Source organism: Zea mays, chromosome 7 (genome assembly GCF_902167145.1).
Source record: "Zea mays cultivar B73 chromosome 7, Zm-B73-REFERENCE-NAM-5.0, whole genome shotgun sequence".
Classification (NCBI taxonomy): Eukaryota; Viridiplantae; Streptophyta; class Magnoliopsida; order Poales; family Poaceae; genus Zea; species Zea mays.
The window spans coordinates 27,732,159-27,755,801 of record NC_050102.1 but is presented as its reverse complement, the minus strand read 5'-3'; the positions used below and the strand labels follow the sequence as shown (position 1 = coordinate 27,755,801).

The following is a 23,643-nucleotide window of genomic DNA, read 5'->3' as shown; positions in this document are numbered from 1 at the left end:
CCTTTGTGCATATAAGCTAACTAACGGGTTGCCTGATTTGCTATTCTTACATAGTCACTCCATAAGAAGAGTTTATTTTAAGGCCTATTCCGATTGCATAAGGATCGAGGGTACTGATGGGATTAAATCTCATTCCATTCAATTTTGAGTAGAAATATATTTAATTCCTTTCTAACCAAACAAGCAAATCATTGAAAAAAAATTAGTCATAACTAGGGGTGTAATATGAACAAATATTATCCGACATCCGATAAAGAATCATTGAAAAGAAAATTAGTCACAACTCACAACTATTTTTAGTGGGTGAGCTTCTATAAAAAAATGCTCCACCAAATAGCTGTAAACCCAAACCGTTTAGCCTGGCTACGAAAACCCATGAAAATCCCAGTGGGCTTGAAGCAAGAGCAAGATTCGGCCCAATAAACCCCTCACATTTTTCACGGGGCCCAGCCATCGGAATGGCGGGATTCCGAAATTTGAAATTCTGGCCTCCTCGCTTGCGTGGCTTTTCATTCCCACCTTCTTCCTTGCCCCCAGCGTCCAGCGACGGCGGCGGCGACGACGACTCATCGCAGCGGGGGAGGACGGATGGCCGCGTCGTGCGGCACTCCGAGTCCGGCTAAGCGGCCCCGTCACTCTGACGTCGCCTCCTCCGGCGGCGACTCTGATTCTGACTCTGACGGGGACCTCGTCAGGTACGGCCGGCCTCACCTCAGCGCCTCCCCTCGCTCACGGACTCGCTCTAGAACATTCCTCTTTCGAGTTGGATTGCGAGCGATCCTTTTCTTCTTGGTTTCCCGGCATTATCCGAGATGTTCAATTCCGTGGTTGCGGCGGCAGTGACCTCAGGGAGATCGTGTGCCTGCTGCGGCTTATCAAGGGTGGGGCCAACAAGGACGGGCAGAAGATCTGTGAGCAGGTCATTGCCAGGTGAGATGCAAACCTGTAGGAATCCGAATCTCCTTGCGACTGCAAACAATTGGGCTCATCGCATAGGTATTCGTTAATGTCAATGTTTTGTTGCATGATGCTGATGACTTACGATTGCACCGACCATTGGCCTGTATGATTACATTCGTCAGTTTTTGTTGCGTTTACATATTGCTGGTGAAATGTTGTCCTATCTGCCGTCTGCAGTCAATGCAATTGTGCTACCATTTAGGCTTCAATGCAGTTTTGGCAAGGGAACTCGTAATGGCCCGCGTTTTTTTGTAGTGAATGGATGGAATTAAGACAATATTTTTGATAATTGTGCTGTTCTGTGTATGGAGCTTTATGTTTCATGGATTAACCTTTGGTGTTTTGTTGATGTTGCTGTGCCATATAGCTTGTGGTCTGAATTTCTTCCTAAAGTAGTATTACTCTTCTTGCAATGGAGGTCCGGTTCGGCCCTCGTCCCAATAATATGATAGTTGTAGTCGCATAATTGTAAGAGTGAGTTTATCCATGTGACTTGTCGAATTTTTCTCTGCTGAGTAGGCTAAATGCATGGTCTGATGAAATCTGGAGGTCCTATTCCTTCATCTGTATCACTACAGTTTGTTGTTAATTGTTTCTTAACCTGTAGTGTGGCAGCAGATATTCAGACTATGCTAGAAGAAACCCAACTGAAATTTGAGGAGGAAAGGTATTTGGTATTTGAACCACTCAATTTTCCCCCATTAACTTACTGAGAGCATCTGAAGCCAGTTATAATTACGGGAGCTAAACAAAAATATACATCTTCTGTGAGAACACACTAATCTGTGTTCCTATTTGTGCATGCAGACAGAATTCGTTAAAAGTACTGTCTAACACTTCCAAAGAGGTATTCATAACAACCTGTACTCCAGGGTTTTATTTTCTTCTAAAATGACATGGATTTGTACTTTAGCAGTGTGAGAGTTCACTGAACGAAGAGTACAGCAAGTTTCAGGAAACATATGATACGTTCTGTAAAGAAAAGGATGCTCACATGCAGACTTTCAGAGGTAGGTCAAACAAGAGCAGTATCAATTTCTTCACTTCCATATGAAGCATGGCTCTTTTTTTTTCATTTCCAAAACAAACTACTAGCTAGGATACTTGATTTATTAATTCACGATTGAATTTAGAGTACACCTTGGAATGAACCTGTGTGCTTTGTTTACTGAAATTTGCTTTTTGTTGACTTGTTGCTACTTGCTAGTTATACAAATAGATTTTAATTATGTGCCTTTAAAAAGCATGGCTTGACAAAAACATTAGCCTATCAACTAAAATCCTTATACATGTTATCTGCAGACCTGTTGTCAAAAGTTGAAGTTGAAAAGAAGAAATTGCTTGAGAAGTACGAACATCATAGTAAGTAGTAGGAAGACTTGCCAAAATTTGTGCGATGGACTCTTGTTTACTTGACTATCATCGTCATTCTTTCAACCAGTGGAGGAGGAGACCAACACATTATCGGAACTTGACGAAACAATCTCAGAGAAGGTAACACATGCGGAACATTCTGTCAGAAGGGTGAACCAGGTACATCTTGAACATCCGTTCGCAGCGTATCTTCCTCTGATAATCCAAATTTCTTGAGCTCGAGATTCCGGTACTGATTTTACATTTCAATTTCATTGCTTCATCTATGCAGGATGGCAAGTCATTTATCGTCTTTCGCAAGTCTACTGGCTTGTTTCTTGATTGTGGATCTGATGATGATTTTGACCTTGATGAGTGGCGCTGCTAATAATAATTCATATAACAGATAAATGGAAGCCCTTAGTTCTTTCTTGGCCTTTCCTCTTTTTTTTCCCCTTACCTGGCGGACTTTAGTAGCATACAATTTTATTGTTACTATAGTCTAGTAGCGCATTGTATTAGCCTTCTTCCAGATTAGTTTGTTCGCAATCCTGAATTTGGTATCGAGCTGGCTGGATACGTACAGATGTATTCTGTTATTTTTCCACTTTGAAAGCAGATATTCAAAAGGATCATCGATCTGCAATTATTATAGTTTGCTCAAGAAACTATTATTATTCAATGACATCATTGTAAGAAACAAAATTGATATTGACGTCTGTCTGATCAGCCCATTCTAAGGGCATGTTTGAGCACGAATGGTCTATGCATTTTACAGGAAATTGTTCATTTTTTCAAACACACACACGCGCGCGCGCAAGAACAGGGGAAAAAATCTCCATTACAAAAGTAGGCCTAGACATATAGTAATATTCAGTATCTTTAGCACCCAAGCTCTCCTTTGTTAAATGCTTAGTACAGTAGTCCGAATTCCATCCATACAGCGCCATCAGCTGATTGTTCAATGCCGAAAACCAGGGAGCTACGTGTGGTCCAAACTAGGATATGTTCACAGCTAAAAGCATTTAAAAAACAGCCTAAAAGCATTTAAAAAACACTAACAGCCGAAAAGTATTAAAAGCAGACTTTAATCAGATCGTAACATCATGTTCACAGCTCAATTCCACCCAACAGGTATGTTCCGAGGTCAAAACAAGTCCATGTACACCTGACACTCTCAATACATGTCAGCGAAACGGAGGTTGTAAATGTGAGTCAGGCGATTGATGCAGCCACTCGTAATCATGCTGTCTACAGTCTCAAGCTTCATGTAATGAAAATTTAGATTGTCCTGCTGATGCCTCGCGAGAAGTTGCTCCTCTCGCAGTTCATTCTACAAGGATTCAGCGATATAAGCACATTGCCAAATGAAGCAAAATAAAAGGCACGTCATATGCAAGGACTGCGACAGGTCACATGACCCTGATAACATTGTTTTGGCTCAAATTTTACTGCTGCAAAAACTTCTGAAGTGTGAGTTTTAGTGATAGGATTCTAGAACAATAGCTACTATTCAAGCTCGTGAAATTTGGAACTGAGGGTTTAGACGCCAAGTTGCTAACAAAGAAGAACTTTACCTTGATCAGTGCTAAGTTCTCCAACTCATGCCTCTTGGACAAAAACTTGAACTTTCTGACATTATGATAATCAGGGTCTGTAGGGCCCACCCAACGGAATTCTAACTTTATACCAGGTTTACATGGACGGTCATTGAACATTTCAGCTGTGGCATGCTTCGCCCTCACAGGCCTTGGCATCCCAGATATCATGAATGGGAACTCATCTAGTATCTTGACCACAGAATCAGCATCCTTCTCAGTTTCCATTTCTACTAATGCAGATTTGGGAATGTCAAATGGAACTGTATAGTTGGTCAGAAAACTAACGTGTTTGACACTACCGAACTGGTTCAAAGCCGTCGTAATGACTCCATCTGTAGCTAGGCAAGACAAGTTGTCAAGGTATACAGTCCTCTTAACCTGCTTCTCAAACTCTTTATACACTTTTGTGGCCTCCGAGAATGCAGTGCTGGTACTTTGTTCTACAGCCACGCCAACAGAGGTAGGAAGTTTCATTCCAGAAATGTTCTGGCAGCTGTCAGTAGCTTGTACCGCAGAGCTACACAGTTTTTTGCTAAATTTCTTGTCATTAGATTGATCAGCAGACCGTCTGGTTAGGAAACAGTCATTTGCCTCTCCACACTTCACTGCAGAGGTTTTCAGGTTCTTGCTTGGGTTGTTGATCTTAGCTTCTTCAGTTACTCTCTTCCTTGAGGTATTGCTGTTTGTCTCATAGAGTAGCTTCTTGCTTAAGATATTTTCACTAGCAGGTTCACAGGGTTTCTTAATGGAGTTATTCTTTTCCACTTCACTTTGCACTCCTGTGATTGAAGGTTCCATGCTTTGGGTGTTGTCCATGGCTCCTACACATGCTTGCTTCTTTGTTGTTTCGCTGCTGTCAGGAGGCAGCCCATTGCTCATAATGTCCGTGTGTCGCTCTTCACATGACCCTTTTCTTACAGGGCAAATGCTTTCCCTTTTATCCTGCGTGCCAGCAGCGATTGTCAGATTCAGGTCTGGGACAATGAAATTAGCCTTGGCAGTGTCATCAGTATATTCAGGTACTTCCTTAGCAGCGTGTTTTGTTGTATCCTCAGGTAATCCTGTGCTCATGGTTTGAAGGCCTTCGGCCAACCGCTTTCTCAGTGATAATGGCAAACGAATACGGATTTTGTTCCCAGTTGGGCCAATTTTCATGGCACTTTTGTCCATTCTGGCTTCAGCAGCCTGGTTTTCAGAGGCAGACATTTCATTGGCACAGAATATACTCCTGTGTTTTTTAATTGAAATGGTAGAGTTAATAATACAAATATTAATAATATTATTCAGGGCTAAACGCAGAACACAAGAAGACCCTTTTTGATTTATCAAACACACAATGAAGTCAGACTGACACAATATATCACCTAACATAAAAATCTTAACGGATAATGCTGTATTATGCAAGATGCCAACTAAGTCGACCTGCAATACTCTAATTTAACAGCTGAAACAGCAGAATTTCATAGAATTAGTAAGCAGAAATTTGTACTCCTACTCCCAACAAAGAAGAACATTCAAGGAATTCAATTTTCCACAGATGCACAAAACACCCAATAACGTGATTATCTCATGGAGTCATGGTGTGGAGATTGGTGAGATGCAATCTCATTCGGAAGAAAGAATAATGACAGAACATCACAGCAAAGGCTCACATGGGACCTAATAGGAATCTGTAGAACACAATAAGTAAAAAACTACACGATCGCAAACCCAAAAAGGAACTACACGCATATCCTAGCAAGAAGCAGCTTTCGGCCCCAATTTCACAAGCTACCACCTCGTCAAGCAGGAACAGACTCAATAAATGGCATGTGTATAAACATGTACACGGTACATACGGAACATTTTGGAGGAAAAAACAACGAGGCTAGTAGGCATGACACAAGCAGGGCCTCTTTCTAAGTCTCACATATTTTCAATTCTCTGTCATTATGGACTCCTTTAGATACACACATTCCCCATGGGGATTGGAGAGGATTGAGGAGGAAATAAACACATTTCCCCAATATCCATGGTTAATGATCGATCCAAAGAAGCCCACCATGTCCCAAAACCGAAGTTAGATAAAATCCGAGTGCCAAATATCCTAGGGTTTGGGTGCTCGGTTTCGCACAGCAGCAAGGGAAGAAAAAGGCATTAGCAGACCTAGTCGGTGCTCACCGCCGGCGAAGGTCCCGAAGAAGGCCTTGGCGCCTGGTGTACGGTTGCGACTGCGGCGGCGGCGGCTGTCGCCCAGTCGTCGCCACGGCAGGGAGAGAGCGCACGGGGGTGAATGAACAATAGAAAAGGGAGACAAGACAGGAGTGACAGGACAGATGGAGACACAGAGAGTGCACGGCGAAGATGTTCCCGTATGTGGGGCCGGCTGTGGGCCTGGAGAGCGGGAAAAAATTCGAGTCAGGCGTCAAAATCAGTGAGGCCAGCAAGGTACTCTATATTCCTTCTCAGTATCCCTAGTTTGCATTCTTCTCTAAAAGATTTTATCTTTTATATCTTATTCCTCTCTAAAAATGTCCTATAAATCAGGTCTTCTATATGCAAATATATTTTTAATTCTTTTACATACATATTTATCATATTCTTAAATGTATTGTACATATTTTAGTTATGCTAAACTGGCTATTTAAAGTATTCAAATGGATAGAGAACGGTTTAAAGAAACTATATATATAATCTAACAGCGTCCTCTAAATTTAGAGGACACTGCTGGAGCCTGGAGAGCGTGGAGGACCGTTTGATCCTATACCTTTAGGATAAAGGAGCCTTTAGCGCCTTTTGCTAGAGCTAGGCTGAAGTCCAATTTCAAAAGTGGGCATTGGATTTTCAAAAGTTACCCTCAAGGCATTCGATTACTGTTTAGAAAACCCACTCGAACAACAAATGTACCTTAACTTTCAAAAGTGGATAAAATAGGTTCTTGACTATTTTAACGTGGTTTCTTAGATGATTTTCATTTTAGTACATTTTAGTTTCTAAATTGTCAAACACAGGGTCTAAAAGAGGGATCATCTCTAATTTTGTGATATCCTGACCCCTGTGATGGTGATGTCCTGATCCAAGGCTTAATAGAATTAATAGAGTATCCATACCAACAATGTGCATCTTCTTTTTCGGAAGCTTATCTCGAAAGAACCTCCAAGTTAAGCGTGGTTGGCTTGGAACAATTTAAGATGGGTGACCGACCGAGAAGTTTTCTCGGGTGCACATGTGTGAGGATAAAGTGTGCACAAAAGACCCCTATTGGTCTGTGGTGACGATATATGATTCTAGAGAGCTAGTAGGAGTAAGTATCGCTCGTCCAGGGATTGGATAGGGTGTTACAAGTGGTATTAGAGCCGACCCTCGCGGTTTCACGTACGTGTGTGGGTTAGGGGCTTGAGTATACTGGGATGGTGATGTCCTGGCCCAAGGCTTAATAGAATTAATAGAGTATCCATACCAACAAGGTGCATCTTCTTTTTCGGACGCCTATCTCGAAAGAACCTCCAAGTTAAGCATGCTTGGCTTGGAGTAATTTGGAATGGGTGACCGACCGATAAGTTTTCTCGGGTGCGCATGAGTAAGGACAAAGTGTGCACAAAAGACCAGTGTTGGTATATGAGGACAATATATGATCCTAGTGAGCTGCCAGAAGTAAGTACCACCGGTCCAGGGATTGGACGGGGTGTTACAAATCTAGTCTATGTGTTTGCCAATTTAGAGGGTGTTTGGTTTCTAAAGACTAATTTTTAGTCCTTATAGTTTTATTGTATTTTAGTTTTTATTCTATTTTAGTTTCTAAATTATCAAATATGGAAACTTAAGCTATATTTTAGTTTCTATGTTTAATAATTTAGGGAGTAAAATAAAATAAAATGGATGAAATAAAAATTAGTCCTTAGAAACCAAGGGTGTGTTTGATTCCCTCCTAAATTATATAAGTTGGAATATGGTGGAAGGATAGGAGAGTAAAATATCACTTTAGGGTTACAAATAAGCAGAAATAAGTGACCCAATACTAGCTTATTTCAGCTTATTTATATTTTCAAAGTGATATTTTACCCTCTTATCCTTCCACCATAATCTACCTTATATAATCTAAGAGGAAAACAAACATGGCCCAAGCACCCTCGGCTACAAGCGACTAGAATAGAGAAACTAAAAATTAGTTCATAGAAATCAAATACCCCCTTATATGGCAGTTGGGTTCTGAAAGTCGCCTAGAGGGGGGTGAATAGGCGGAATATGAAAATTATAAACTTAAGCACGACTACAAGCCCGGGTTAGCGTTAAAAATATAAACGAGTCCGAAAGAGAGGGCGAAAACAAATCACAAGCAAATAAGAATGGATGGCACGGTGATTTGTTTTACCGAGGTTCGGTTCTTGCGAACCTACTCCCCGTTGAGGTGGTCACAAAGACCGGGTCTCTTTCAACCCTTTCCCTCTCTCAAACGGTCACTTAGACCGAGTGAGCTTCTCTTCTCAATCAAATGGGACACTAAGTCCACTACAAGGACCACCACACAATTGGTGTCTCTTGTTTTGATTACAAGTGTTATGGAAACAAGAATGAGAAAGAAGAAAAACAATCCAAGTGCAAGAGCTCAAAAGAACACAAAAGTCTCTCTCTAGTCACTAGTTTGTTTGGAGTGATTCCGGACTTGGAGAGGATTTGATCTCTTTGTTTGTGTCTTGTATTGAATGCTATAGCTCTTGTATGAGGTTTGAAGGCTGAAAACTTGGATGCAATGAATGTGGGGTGGTTGGGGGTATTTATAGCCCCAACCACCAAAATGGCCGTTGGGGATGGCTTCTGTCGACGGGCGCACCGGACAGTCCGGTGCGCCACCGGACACTGTCCAGTGCGCCAGCCACGTCACCCAACCGTTAGGGTTCGACCGTTGGAGCTCTGACTTGTGGGGCCACCGTACAGTCCGGTGGTGCACCGGACAGGTCCTGTAGACTGTCCGGTGCGCCTTCTGGCGCCTGCTCTGACTTCTGCGCGCGCAGGCGCGCACTGTAGCGCATTAAATGTCTTCTGCAGACAACCGTTGGCACGAAGTAGCCGTTGCTCCGCTGGCACACCGGACAGTCCGGTGTTACACCAGACAGTCCGGTGAATTATAGCGGAGCGCCCTCCCAAATTCTCGAAGCTGGCAAGTTTAGCGTCGATCTCCCTGGTGCACCGGACACTGTCCGGTGGTGCACCGGACGCTGTCCGATGGCACACCGGACAATCCGGTGCGCCAGACCAGGGCTGCCTTCGGTATACTTTGCTCCTTTGTTTTGAACCCTTTCTTTTTGACTTGTATTGATTTGTTGTGAACCTTTGGCACTTGTAGAACTCATAATCTAGAGCAAACTAGTTAGTCCAATAATTTGTGTTAGGCAATTCAACCACCAAAATTCATATGGAAAAGGTTTGACCCTATTTCCCTTTCAATCTTCCCCTTTTTGGTGATTGATGCCAACACAAACCAAAGCAAATATAAAATTGCAGAGTTGAACTAGTTTGCATAAGGTAAGTGCAAAGGTTGCTTGGAATTGAAACCAATAAACTTATTTCAATAGATGTGCATGGATGGTTTTCTTCTTATTTAAAATTTTGGACCTCACTTGCACCACGGGTTTTGTTTTTGCAAATCCTTTGTAAAATTCTTTTCAAAAACCTTTTGCAAATAGTCAAAGATACATGAATAAGATTGAAAGAGGCATTTTTAAGATTTGAAAATTTCTCCCCCTGTTTCAAATGCTTTTCCTTTGACTTAAACAAAACTCCCCTTAAATAGAATTCTCCTCTTAGTGTTCAAGAGGGTTTTGCAAGTTTTGAAGATACTAGTTTCTCCCCCTTTTGAACACAATAAGATAATTTGAAAAACTTCATTTTTAAAATTTGGTGGTGGTGCGGTCCTTTTGCTTTGGGCTCATACTTTCTCCCCCTTTGGCATGAATCACCAAAAACGGATACTTGTGAGTGAAATATAAGCCCTTATTCAAACTTTCTCCCTCTTTGGTAAACACAAAAATATGAGTGAAGATTATACCAAAGTGGAGAACGATGTGGAGTACTGGCAAATACAATTGGAGTTGAGTGGAAGCGCCTTCTTTGCCGAATACTTCATTTCCCTTTCAATATCTATGACTAAGCATAATATTATACTTGAAAACACATTAGTCATAGACATAAAAGAGATATGATCAAAGGTATATAAATGAGCTATGTGTGCAAAGAATCAATCAAAATTCCGAGAATCAAGAATATTTAGCTCATTCCTAAGTTTGGTAAAGGATTGCTCATCTAAAGGCTTGGTAAAGATATCGGCCAATTGATCTTTGGTGTTTATATAGGCTATCTCGATATCCCCCTTTTATTAGTGATCTCTCAGAAAGTGATACCGAATGGCTATGTGCTTAGTGCGGCTGTGTTCAACGGGATTATCCGCCATGCGGATTGCACTCTCATTGTCACATAGGAGAGGGACTTTGCTAAATTTGTAGCCATAGTCCCTAAGGGTTTGCCTCATCCAAAGTAATTGCGCGCAACAATGTCCTGCGGCAATGTACTCGACTTCGGCGATAGAAAGAGCTACTGAGTTTTGTTTCTTTGAAGCCCAAGACACCAGGGATCTCCCCAGAAACTGACAAGTCCCTGATGTGCTCTTCCTATCAATCTTACACCCTGCCCAATCGGCATCGGAATATCCTAGTAAATCAAAAGAGGATCCCTTGGGGTACCAAAGACCAAACTTAGGTGTTTGAACTAAATATCTCAAGATTCGCTTCACGGCCCTAAGGTGAACTTCCTTAGGGTCGGCTTGGAACCTTGCACACATGCATACAGAAAGCATAATGTCCGGTCAAGATGCACATAAATAGAGTAAGGATCCTATCATCGACCGGTATACCTTTTGATCTATGGATTTACCTCCCGTGTCGAGGTCGAGATGCCCATTGGTTCCCATGGGTGTCTTGATGGGCTTGGCATCCTTCATCCCAAATTTGGTGAGAATGACTTGAATGTACTTCATTTGGCTAATGAAGGTTCCCTCTTGGAGTTGCTTGACTTGAAATCCTAAGAAATACCTCAACTCCCCCATCATCGACATCTCGAATTTTTGAATCATGATCCTACTAAAATCTTCACATATGGATTTGTTAGTAGACCCAAATATGATATCGTCAACATAAATTTGGCATACAAACAAATCATTTGCAATAGTTTTAGTGAATAAAGTAGGATCAGCCTTGCCGACTTTAAAGCCATTAGTGATAAGAAAATCTCTTAGGCATTCATACCATGTTCTTGGGGCTTGCTTGAGCCTATAAAGCGCCTTAGAGAGTTTATACACGTGGTTAGGATACTCACTATCTTCAAAGCCGGGAGGTTGCTCAACATAGTCCTCTTCCTTGATTGGTCCGTTGAGGAAGGCACTCTTCACGTCCATTTGGTAAAGCTTAAAGCCATGGTGAGTAGCATAGGCAAGTAATATACAAATTGACTCAAGCCTAGTTATAGGTGCATAGGTTTCTCCAAAATCCAAACCTTCGACTTGTGAATATTCTTTGGCCACAAGTCATGCCTTGTTCCTTGTCACCACACCATGCTCATCTTGTTTGTTGTGGAAGACCCACTTGGTTCCTACAACATTTTGGTTAGGACGTGGAACTAAATGCCATACCTCATTCCTTGTGAAATTGTTGAGCTCCTCTTGCATCGCCAGCACCCAATCCTAATCTTGAAGTGCTTCCTCTATCCTGTGTGGCTCAATAGAGGAAACGAAAGAGTAATGTTCACAAAAGTGAGTAACACAAGATCGAGTAGTTACCCCCTTATGAATATCTCCTAGGATGGTGTTCACGGGGTGATCACGTTGGATTGCTTGGTGGACTCTTGGGTGTGGCGGTCTCTGATTTTGTTCATCCTCCTTGTCTTGATCATTTGCATCTCCCCCTTGATCATTGTCGTCTTCTTGAGGTGGCTCATCTTCTTGATCTTCTCCTTCATCATCTTGAGCCTCATCCTCATCTTGAGTTGGTGGAGATGCTTGCATGGAGGAAGATGGTTGATCTTGTGCTTGTGGAGGCTCTTCAAGTTCCTTAGGACACACATCCCCAATGGACATGTTCCTTAGCGCGACGCACGGAGCCTCTTCATCATCTAATTCATCAAGATCAACTTGCTATACTTGAGAGCCGTTAGTCTCATCAAACACAATGTCACAAGAAACTTCAACTAGTCCAGTGGACTTGTTAAAGACTCTATATGCCCTTGTGTTTGAATCATATCCTAGTAAAAAAGCCTTCTACAGCCTTAGGAGCAAATTTTGATTTTCTACCTCTTTTAACAAGAATAAAGCATTTGCTACCAAAGACTCTAAAATATGAAACATTGGGCTTTTTACCGATGAGGAGTTCGTATGGTGTCTTCTTGAGGATTCGGTGTAGATATAACCGGTTGATGGCGTAGCAAGCGGTGTTGACCGCCTCAGCCCAAAACCGATCCGAAATCTTGTATTCATCAAGTATGGTCCTTGCCATTTCCAATAGAGTCCTATTCTTCCTCTCCACTACACCATTTTGTTGGGGCGTGTAGGGATAAGAGAACTCATGCTTGATGCCCTCCTCCTCAAGAAAGCCTTCTATTTGTGAGTTCTTGAACTCCGTCCCGTTGTCGCTTCTTATCTTCTTAATCCTCAAGCCGAACTCATTTTGAGCCAGTCTCAAGAATCCCTTCAAAGTCTCTTGGGCTTGAGATTTGTCCTGTAAAAAGAATACCTAAGTGAAGCGAGAATAATCATCCACAATAACTAGACAGTACTTACTCCCGCCGATGCTTATGTAAGCTATCGGGCCGAATAGGTCCATATGGAGGAGCTCAAGTGGCCTGTCAGTTGTCATTATGTTCTTGTGTGGATGATGAACACCAACTTGCTTCCCTGCTTGGCATGCGCTACAAATCCTGTCTTTCTCAAAATGAACATTTGTTAGTCCCAAAATGTGCTCTCCCTTTAGAAGCTTGTGAAGATTCTTCATCCCAACATGGGCTAGTCGGCGATGCCAGAGCCAACCCATGTTAGTCTTAGCGATTAAGCAAGTATCGAGTTTAGCTCTATTGAAATCAACTAAGTATAGCTGACCCTCTAATACTCCCTTAAAAGCTACTGAATCATCACTTCTTCTAAAGATAGTAACACCTGTATCCGTAAAAAAGACAGTTGTAACCCATTTTGCATAATTGAGAAACAGAAAGCAAGTTCTAATCTAGTGAATCCACAAAAAAAACATTGGAAATAGAATGGTCAGGTGATATAGCAATTTTACCCAATCCTTTGACTAAACCTTGATTTCCATCTCCGAATGTGATAGCTCATTGAGGATCTTGGTTTTTCTCGTAGGAGAACATTCTTTTCTCCCCAGTCATGTGGTTTGTGCACCCGCTGTCGATGATCCAACTTGAGCCCCCGGATGCATAAACCTACAAAACAAATTTAGTTCTTTGTTTTAGGTACCCAAACAGTTTTGGGTCCTTTGACATTAGATACAAGAACTTTGGGTACCCAAACACAAGTCTTTGACCCCTTGTGTTTGCCCCCAACATATTTGGCAACTACCTTGCCGGATTTGTTAGTAAGCACATAGGAAGCATCAAAAGTTTTGAATGAAACATTATGATCATTTGATGCTTTAGGAGTTTTCTTCTTAGGCAATTTAGCATGGGTTGATTGCCTAGAACTAGATGCCTCACTCTTATACATAAAAGCATGATTAGGGCCAGAGTGAGACTTCCTAGAGTGAATTCTCCTAATTTTGTGTTCGGGATAATCGGCAGGATATAAAATGTAACCCTCATTATCCTGAACCATGGGAGCCTTGCCCTTAACAAAGTTAGACAATTTTTTAGGAGGGGCATTAATCTTGACATTGTCTCCCTTTTGGAAGCCAATGCCATCCTTAATGCCAGGGCGTCTCCCACTATAGAGCATACTTCTAGCAAATTTAAATTTCTCATTTTCCAAGTCATGCTCATTGATTTTAGCAGTTAATGTAGCTATGTGATCATTTTGTTGTTTAATTAAAGCAAGGTGATCATGAATAACATGTACATTAACATCTCTACATCTAGTGCAAATAGAGACATGTTCAACGGTAGATGTAGAGGGTTTGCAATCATTTAACTCAACAATCTTAGCATGTAAAATGTCATTCTCATCTCTAAGATTGGAAATAGAAATATTGCAAACATCTAGTTCTTTAGCCTTAGCAATCAATTTTTCATTCTCATTTCTAAGGCTAGTAAGAGAGGTATTCAACTTATCAATCTTAGCAATCAAATTGGCATTATCATTTTTAAGATTAACAAGAGAATCATCACAAACATTTAAATTCTCAACCTTAGCAATTAATTTAGCATTCTCATTTCTAAGGTTGAAAACAATGTCATGGCAAGTGCTTAGCTCACTAGTTAATTTTTCATTTTTCTCTACCTCCTGAGCATAAGAATTTTTAACTTTAACATGCCTTTTTGTTTTCTTTAATTAGGAAATCCTCTTGGCTATCCAAGAGTTCATCCTTCTCATGAATAGCGCTAATTAATTCATTTAATTTTTCTTTTTGTTGCATGTTTAAGTTGGCAAAAAGAGTAAACAAATCATCCTCATCATCACTAGAATTAGCCTCATCACTAGATGTTGCATACTTAGTGGAGGATTTGGATTTTACCTTCTTCTTCTTGCCGTCCTTTGCCATGAGGCATTTGTGGCCGACGTTGGGGAAGAGGAGCCCTTTGTTGATGGCGATGTTGGCGGCGTCCTAGTCGGAGGAGGAGTCGGTGGAGCTCTCGTCGGAGTCCCACTCCCGGCAAACATGGGCATCACCGCCTTTCTTCTTGTAGTACCTCTTCTTTTCTCTCCTCTTTCCTTTCTTGTCGTCGCCCCTGTCACTATCACTAGATAATGGACATTTAGCAAAGAAATGACCGGGCTTACCACATTTGTAGCAAACCTTCTTGGAACGGGGCTTGTAATCTTTCCCCTTCCTTTGTTTAAGGATTTGACGGAAGCTCTTGATGATGAGCGCCATCTCCTCATTGTCGAGCTTGGAGGCATCGATGGGGACTCTACTCGGTGTAGAGTCTTCTTTCTTCTCCTCCATTGCCTTGAATGCAACGGGTTGTGCTTCGGGTACGGAGGAGGATGCGCCTTGCTCAATGATCTTTTTGGAGCCTTTGATCATTAGTTCAAAGCTCACAAATTTACCTATCACTTCCTCGGGAGACATTAGTTTATATCTTGGATCACCACGAATTAATTGAACTTGAGTGGGGTTAAGAAATACGAGTGATCTAAGAATAACCTTGACCATTTCATGGTCATCCCACTTGGTGCTCCCGAGGTTGCGCACTTGGTTTGTAATATCCCAAAAAAATGTTGCCAAAGGTTTATCTTCGGTGCGTGGATGTGGGGAAAGAGTTGTGGGCCATTGGATGCAAAGTCAAGAGACATCTGAGGCGTCGTTTCTTTCTCCCACAAAACCCTAGTGGTCGCCCCCCTATTTTTTCCTTTTCTTGGCCGCCAACCCCCCTTTTCCCCACCCTTGGCCGCCCCTCCCCCTTCCCCTTGCAGCCACCCTCCACTACTTCCTCCTCCCTCTAGATCTCCCCCCACGCAGCAAGGATCGAGAAGAGGAGGAGCAAGATGGATTGAAGAGGAAGAGAGGATCAAGGAGATGTTCTACCCCCATCTCTTGCAGATTTTCTTGGGGAAACCCTAGGTAAGGATAGGATCCTTGTTCCTCCCTATAATTATATGCTTTTGGAGGTTGTGGATCATGTGGATTGAAGGATTAGAGGTTGGATTAATGTGGGGTTAGGTTTTGATCTCGAATTTAATTTCTGCAGAATGGCAGATTCGACAGTTTCTGTTCATGTCAGTTTTCCGTGGTCTTAGTGGCCTCAAAAAATAAAAAGTCTATATATGAGTCGTAGATAATTTGTAGATCTTTCCGTGGCCACGAAGAACGCCTCAATCGGACATCAGAACAGAAAGTTATTGCAGTTTGATTATAGCAGTTTTTCAGTCTCATAATTCTGTGCAGAATCTGTTCTCTTAAGAGTTAGACAATTTTATCAACAGAATTAAACTGTGGGTTGGTAAAAGAAGTTGTAGATAATTTCATAAGCTTTCCAGATTGTTAAAGAGTGTATTCATATGATTTATAAAACTCCAGTTATGTTTGTTTTACTGTGACTGTTCCTGTTTGCCTGACAAAAATGAGTGGGTCTGTTCACTGGTGGGTTTCATCTAGTAAATGGCCGAATTGGCTCTTCCAACTGTGGAGACTTTTGTAGAGGGATAAAAGTTCTTACTGCCAGCAGAATGTTATAATTTTTGGTTCAGTAGTTTGGGAGATAACGAATTTTGAAGTTAACTAGGCTGCTGTCTAAAACAGATTCAGTCAGTTATCTTGTCAGATGTTTTAGAATATATTGATGGCAGAATTAAATTATCCATTGAATACCGAAGTTGTAGATTATTTTGTGTAGATACTCTTAGAGTATTTGTTTGATATCACCAATGTTTTAATTTTAAAGATACAAAATTAACAAACAGCGCTGCTGCTGTATAGCATGTGGTTCAGGGTGGGAGTCTTTCCACTATGTCTTGGTTTCAAGTGTAGGAGTGTTTTGTTGATTGTTGGCAAATGTTTGTGAAATATTTGTACTAAGTTTTATGCCCGCTAGCAGGTGGCTACACTCCAGATCATGCCTAGTACATTTTTCTTCTTCGATGAAGGCAAGTGAATGTAGCGGTGGTTGCTATCGTTTTGACCTGTTATTTCTATCACCTACACTCTAATATGCAGAATTATTGGATTCTTTCATAATTGAACTCTATGATGATGTTTTACTTGATTTTATTATGTTGATGCTCTATCATATATTGATGATTATTATGGTTCAAGTATGACCCATGAGATTAATTCACACCCCTGAAGGCAGATGAAGTCTTATTTGAGGTTTGCATTGTATCTAAAGGCATACGAAGTATTATTTGAGGATTGCATTGTATCTGAAGACAGATAAAGTATTATTTGAGGTTTGTATTGTATCTAAAGGAAGTGAAATTTATTGATAAATGCAGCATGCCATATACATTGCATGACTCATTTGCATCTGAAGTTTTGTCGTGACCTATGGTCCGACCGTACCGGTACAACTTAGCATCGTACGTTGCCCGAGAAGGGGTACGATGCAGCTTCATACCCTTAGAGGTATGAAGGCAGAGGACATATGCATTGCATTCATATGCATACATTGAAGTGATATTTGCAGATGATGTGGTTTTATACCCTCAGAGGTATGAAGATAGATGACCTACACATTGCATTCCTATGCATACATTGAAGTGATATTTGCAGGTATTGTTGATACAGGGAAGTGTTATACAACCTATTGTGGTTGTTCGAGGAAATGAGATGGTATTGGTTATATTGTGACTACTGAGTTCTATATCTACAAGTATTTCTGATCTTGATTGTGATTCTTTTAAAATGTTGATTAATTCAATGTGGTTTAAATATCTCGTCAAAACAATTAGCTTGCTGAGATGTTTCATCTCACTCTTGCATTACTCAATGCAGGTGCTTGTTGCTCATCAAGGGGAGTAGGAAGTAGCAGCACATACACCTTCGCTCTCATAATAACGTTGCCCAGGCGCAGTCATGATTTAATTAGAAACTTCTTGTCAAAGGATGTTTGTTTTTAACTAGTCGTGTGCACTGGTTAATTCAGTTCATGTCGTTATGGTCGTCTTCCCATTGCTAGCAGATTATTAATGTCTATTATGTTTTCTTATCATGATATCTATTTATACTTTGTTGCTTCCCCGTTTATGCAATTTTCAAAGGAGACACTGTCGAAATTTTATATATGAATGTTAGATGTGTAGTTTAGTAGCATTCTGGGGTGTTTGTGGATCCCGGGGTGTTACAGTTGGTATCAAAGCTTAGGCTTTAGATTCTTGGCAATTTGAAGATAAATTTGACACACTTGCACATATAGGAAGGGTATGGGTTCAAGTATCTTTGATATATATTAGTGACTTTGAAGTGCAGATGACAATAATTTTACCCCTCCCGATTCCTTTACGGTGATGTGGTAAGTTGTTTATGGCTTAATGCTTGATATAATTTATTTCTGAAATTTTGATATCGTTTTATTAATGCGGTAGATATCGCTGGTCATTTGTGAGAATGAAGTTGTTATTATGCTTGTGATATACAAGAATGCCTATGTTGTTTTCACTATGTTTTTCATGGTTGAGTTTTATTACAATAATATTGTTATATATGCTTGACTGAGGATGTTTCTAAGAGGAGTGTGAATTGCGTGTTTTGGGGTACAAGGTAATCATCATTTTGAATTTAAGTTGTTGAGCGGTTGGTGGATAGCTCCAACTATCTTTGCAAAGAATGATTGTTTATGTTGAGAAACCAGTTCTGAAAGAAATGAATATTGGTACTTGTATATGGATTTTGGGGGAAGTCTTTACATAGCCAGAATGGCTTACATGTCTCTCTTCTATCGTGTGTTTTAGTAGCCACAAAGCCTAGATGTGGTTTAAAGTGGTTGCATGTTAGTCATGATAATTGTAGAATAAATCTTTGATTTTTCTTGATCCATTGATTATGTATTAATACGTTGAGGATTTGATGGTTCTCTTCCCGATGCATGTTTGTGGAGCCATTGTTGGACCACTTATCTATTGGTTTGAATGAAGTCATTGCCTAGCCTAGAGTTGGTTGTGTGTGGTTATTCACCTATTCCTAAATGATGTGGTTTTTACATCAGCTTGGGATGTTTGCCAAATGTGTGAAGGATTACGGGGTTAGTATTGGCCCTTAATGTCTGGTACTCTGAGTGCATCATATGATAGAATGAGATGTAAGTTTCTGAACTACAATAGATGAAGACTCATATTATGTGTAGGTTAACTTTAGTAGTTGGATATTTTTCTTAGTTGAGATGCTGAATGAAGTATAGTGACATGGGTTAAGCAAGTATTGTGTTGTTGTTGGGCTGTCAGTGCTCTATGTAGAGTTTTTGACATTTCTTCGATGAACTGTGCCGCGCAAGATTTTATTGGCTTCTTGTCGGCTTTATTTCTCCATTAATTCTATAGATTTTCTCCCTTTTGGTGGAGTGCAAAGTATGTTAGATTACATGATTATCTTTTCATTATGGCAAGAACAAGGTTTAGGTAGATTAGGAGTTTTGTTTCAATAGAACTACTTGTTTCGTGGTGCTGTGAGGTGAGGTGTTTGATCTTCTTATACATTCATCTGGTGTGGATGTTTCACCATTGAATTAAAATGAATTGTTGAAGTTGGTAAAGGTTGTGCTTAGTGCATATTACCCCTTCATAAAAGAGTGTCGTTTTAAGACATTGATGCTAATGTATGGCTGCATCCAAATTCGATGTTGTGAAATCGTAGTGTTGATTGCATCTATGACTTGGTTTGAGCTTCATTACATGTTGGTTCATCCTTGATGTCAGGTTGTGTAGTTTCCTTAGACAATTAGTCCAAGGTAGAAGTTCTTGTGTTAATTAAGACCAATAATGGACCCATGTTTCGAATGGTGGTGCTATATGGGGTACCTTGGGTGTTTTGCTTGGAGTGGTCGAATTCGAGGACGAATTCTTTTTAAGGGGGGTAGAGTGTAATATCCCAAAAAAAATGTTGCCAAAGGTTTATCTTCGGTGCGTGGATGTGGGGAAAGAGTTGTGGGCCGTTGGATGCAAAGTCAAGAGACATCTGAGGCGTCGTTTCTTTCTCCCACAAAACCCTAGTGGTCGCCCCCCTATTTTTTCCTTTTCTTGGCCGCCAACCCCCCCTTTTCCCCACCCTTGGCCGCCCCTCCCCCTTCCCCTTGCAGCCACCCTCCACTACTTCCTCCTCCCTCTAGATCTCCCCCCACGCAGCAAGGATCGAGAAGAGGAGGAGCAAGATGGATTGAAGAGGAAGAGAGGATCAAGGAGATGTTCTACCCCCATCTCTTGCAGATTTTCTTAGAGAAACCCTAGGTAAGGATATGATCCTTGTTCCTCCCTATAATTATATGCTTTTGGAGGTTGTGGATCATGTGGATTGAAGGATTAGAGGTTGGATTAATGTGGGGTTAGGTTTTGATCTCGAATTTAATTTCTGCAGAATGGCAGATTCGACAGTTTCTGTTCATGTCAGTTTTCCGTGGTCTTAGTGGCCTCAAAAAAAAATAAAAAGTCTATATATGAGTCGTAGATAATTTGTAGATCTTTCCGTGTCCACGAAGAACGCCTCAATCGGACATCAGAACAGAAAGTTATTGCAGTTTGATTATAGCAGTTTTTCAGTCTCATAATTCTGTGCAGAATCTGTTCTCTTAAGAGTTAGACAATTTTATCAACAGAATTAAACTGTGGGTTGGTAAAAGAAGTTGTAGATAATTTCATAAGCTTTCCAGATTGTTAAAGAGTGTATTCATATGATTTATAAAACTCCAGTTATGTTTGTTTTACTGTGACTGTTCCTGTTTGCCTGATAAAAATGAGTGGGTCTGTTCACTGGTGGGTTTCATCTAGTAAATGGCCGAATTGGCTCTTCCAACTATGGAGACTTTTGTAGAGGGATAAAAGTTCTTACTGCCAGCAGAATGTTATAAGTTTTGGTTCAGTAGTTTGGGAGATAACGAATTTTGAAGTTAACTAGGCTGCTGTCTAAAACAGATTCAGTCAGTTATCTTGTCAGATGTTTTAGAATATATTGATGGCAGAATTGAATTATCCATTGAATACTGAAGTTGTAGATTGTTTTGTGTAGATACTCTTAGAGTATTTGTTTGATATCACCAATGTTTTAATTTTAAAGATACAAAATTAACAAACAGCGCTGCTGCTGTATAGCATGTGGTTCAGGGTGGGAGTCTTTCCACTATGTCTTGGTTTCAAGTGTAGGAGTGTTTTGTTGATTGTTGGCAAATGTTTGTGAAATATTTGTACTAAGTTTTATGCCCGCTAGCAGGTGGCTACACTCCAGATCATGCCTAGTACATTTTTCTTCTTCGATGAAGGCAAGTGAATGTAGCGGTGGTTGCTATCGTTTTGACCTGTTATTTCTATCACCTACACTCTAATATGCAGAATTATTGGATTCTTTCATAATTGAACTCTATGATGATGTTTTACTTGATTTTATTATGTTGATGCTCTATCATATATTGATGATTATTATAGTTCAAGTATGACCCATGAGATTAATTCACACCCCTGAAGGCAGATGAAGTCTTATTTGAGGTTTGCATTGTATCTAAAGGCATACGAAGTATTATTTGAGGATTGCATTGTATCTGAAGACAGATAAAGTATTATTTGAGGTTTGTATTGTATCTAAAGGAAGTGAAATTTATTGATAAATGCAGCATGCCATATACATTGCATGACTCATTTGCATCTGAAGTTTTGTCGTGACCTATGGTCCGACCGTACCGGTACAACTTAGCATCGTACGTTGCCCGAGAAGGAGTACGATGCAGCTTCATACCCTTAGAGGTATGAAGGCAGAGGACATATGCATTGCATTCATATGCATACATTGAAGTGATATTTGCAGATGATGTGGTTTTATACCCTCAGAGGTATGAAGATAGATGACCTACACATTGCATTCCTATGCATACATTGAAGTGATATTTGCAGGTATTGTTGATACAGGGAAGTGTTATACAACCTATTGTGGTTGTTCGAGGAAATGAGATGGTATTGGTTATATTGTGACTACTGAGTTCTATATCTACAAGTATTTCTGATCTTGATTGTGATTCTTTTAAAATGTTGATTAATTCAATGTGGTTTAAATATCTCGTCAAAACAATTAGCTTGCTGAGATGTTTCATCTCACTCTTGCATTACTCAATGCAGGTGCTTGTTGCTCATCAAGGGGAGTGGGAAGTAGCAGCACATACACCTTCACTCTCATAATAACGTTGCCCAGGCGCAGTCATGATTTAATTAGAAACTTCTTGTCAAAGGATGTTTGTTTTTAACTAGTCGTGTGCACTGATTAATTCAGTTCATGTCGTTATGGTCGTCTTCCCATTGCTAGCAGATTATTAATGTCTATTATGTTTTCTTATCATGATATCTATTTATACTTTGTTGCTTCCCCGTTTATGCAATTTTCAAAGGAGACACTGTCGAAATTTTATATATGAATGTTAGATGTGTAGTTTAGTAGCATTCTGGGGTGTTTGTGGATCCCAGGGTGTTACATGGTTCACCAAGGTTTTTAGCCGGTTGTACATGTCTTGCGGGTCTTCTTCTTGGTTGAGCATGAAGCGACCGAGCTCCCCCTCGATCGTCTCCCTCTTGGTGATCTTGGTCACCTCGTCTCCTTCGTGCGCCGTTTTGAGCACGTCCCAAATCTCCTTGGCACTCTTTAATCCTTGCACCTTATTATACTCCTCTCGACTTAGAGAGGCGAGGAGTATTGTGGTGGCTTGAGAGTTGAAGTGCCGGATTTGGGCAACTTCGTCCGAATCATAATCCTCATCCCTTACGGATGGTACCTGTACACCAAACTCAACAACGTTCCAAATACTAGTGTGGAGTGAGGTTAGGTGATGTCTCATTTTATCACTCCACATGTTATAATCTTCACTATAAAAAACCGGTGGTTTGCCTAATGGAATGGAAAGTAATGGAGTACGTTTAGAAATGCGAGGGTAGTGTAGGGGAATCTTACTAATTGCGCTCATGGCGCTTAGAAGTTACGGACGGCGCGTCGGAGCAGGAGGTGGATGGCGATGAAGAGTCGGTCTCGTAGTAGACCACCTTCCTCATCTTCTTTTTCTTTTCACCACTCCGATGCGACTTGTGTGAAGGGGATTCCTTCTCCTTCCCCTTGTTGCGGGACTCCCCCGATGGAGCCTTCCCGTGGCTTGTAACGGGCTTCTCGCTGGTCACCATCTCCTTCTTGGTGTGATCTCTCGACATCACTTCAAGCAGTTAGGCTCTAATGAAGCACCGTGCTCTGATACCAATTGAAAGTCGCCTAGAGGGGGGGGGTGAACAGGCGGAATCTGAAAATTCTAAACTTAAGCACAACTACAAGCCGGGGTTAGCGTTAGAAATATAAACGAGTCCGAAAGAGAGGGCGAAAACAAATCACAAGCAAATAAGAATGGATGGCACGGTGATTTGTTTTACCGAGGTTCGGTTCTTGCGAACCTACTCCCCGTTGAGGTGGTCACAAAGACCGGGTCTCTTTCAACCCTTTCCCTCTCTCAAACGGTCACTTAGACCGAGTGAGCTATTCTTCTCAATCAAATGGGACACTAAGTCCACTACAAGGACCACCACACAATTGGTGTCTCTTGTTTTGATTACAAGTGTTATGGAAACAAGAATGATAAAGAAGAAAAGCAATCCAAGCGCAAGAGCTCAAAAGAACACAAAAGTCTCTCTCTCTAGTCACTAGTTTGTTTGGAGTGATTCTGGACTTGGGAGAGGATTTGATCTCTTTGTTTGTGTCTTTTATTGAATGCTATAGCTCTTGTATGAGGTTTGAAGGCTGAAAACTTGGATGCAATGAATGTGGGGTGGTTGGGGGTATTTATAGCCCCAACCACCAAAATGGCCGTTGGGGATGGCTTCTGTCGACGGGCGCACCGGACAGTCTGGTGCGCCACCGGACACTGTCCGGTGCGCCAGCCA

At 41.0% G+C, this 23,643-nt stretch overlaps 2 protein-coding genes across 6 annotated transcripts; one reads left to right on the top strand and one right to left on the bottom strand.

Annotated features, from left to right (window-relative positions):
• The first annotated feature begins 507 nt into the window (after window positions 1-507).
• On the top strand, window positions 508-3,018 carry LOC100501039 (Transmembrane and coiled-coil domain-containing protein 5B). 4 transcript variants are annotated; one of them, XM_008653564.4, is made up of 8 exons: window positions 508-695; window positions 841-930; window positions 1,568-1,627; window positions 1,768-1,807; window positions 1,877-1,970; window positions 2,263-2,322; window positions 2,402-2,493; window positions 2,606-3,018. In XM_008653564.4, exons 1-8 carry the CDS (start codon window positions 589-591, stop codon window positions 2,699-2,701), a joined length of 639 nt encoding a protein of 212 aa, XP_008651786.1. In that variant the 5' UTR covers window positions 508-588; the 3' UTR covers window positions 2,702-3,018. The 4 variants fall into 4 exon arrangements, with proteins under 4 accessions (XP_008651786.1, XP_023156328.1, XP_020396267.1 ...); NM_001346059.1 differs by having other exon boundaries at window positions 523-695; window positions 1,874-1,970; window positions 2,606-3,005; XM_023300560.2 differs by lacking the exon at window positions 2,263-2,322.
• Window positions 3,007-6,234, bottom strand: LOC100381483 (RNA-binding (RRM/RBD/RNP motifs) family protein). Of its 2 annotated transcripts, none has more exons than XM_008653392.4 (3): window positions 6,060-6,234; window positions 3,891-5,142; window positions 3,007-3,646 (listed from the first exon to the last, which is right to left on the bottom strand). In XM_008653392.4, exons 2-3 carry the CDS (start codon window positions 5,118-5,120, stop codon window positions 3,491-3,493), a joined length of 1,386 nt encoding a protein of 461 aa, XP_008651614.1. In that variant the 5' UTR covers window positions 5,121-5,142; window positions 6,060-6,234; the 3' UTR covers window positions 3,007-3,490. The 2 variants fall into 2 exon arrangements, with proteins under 2 accessions (XP_008651614.1, NP_001167790.1); NM_001174319.1 differs by having other exon boundaries at window positions 3,387-3,646; window positions 6,075-6,220.
• Window positions 6,235-23,643: the final 17,409 nt, after the last annotated feature.

Coding starts and splice junctions, on each gene's coding strand:
- LOC100501039 (NM_001346059.1), top strand. CDS start 589: ATGGCCGCGTCGTGCGGCACTCCGAGTCCGGCTAAGCGGCCCCGTCAC. Junction 1,628..1,767: donor CTGAAATTTGAGGAGGAAAG/GTATTTGGTATT, acceptor TTGTGCATGCAG/ACAGAATTCGTTAAAAGTAC. Junction 2,323..2,401: donor TGAGAAGTACGAACATCATA/GTAAGTAGTAGG, acceptor TCTTTCAACCAG/TGGAGGAGGAGACCAACACA.
- LOC100381483 (XM_008653392.4), bottom strand. CDS start 5,120: ATGTCTGCCTCTGAAAACCAGGCTGCTGAAGCCAGAATGGACAAAAGT. Junction 3,647..3,890: donor AGAACTTAGCACTGATCAAG/GTAAAGTTCTTC, acceptor GAATCCTTGTAG/AATGAACTGCGAGAGGAGCA.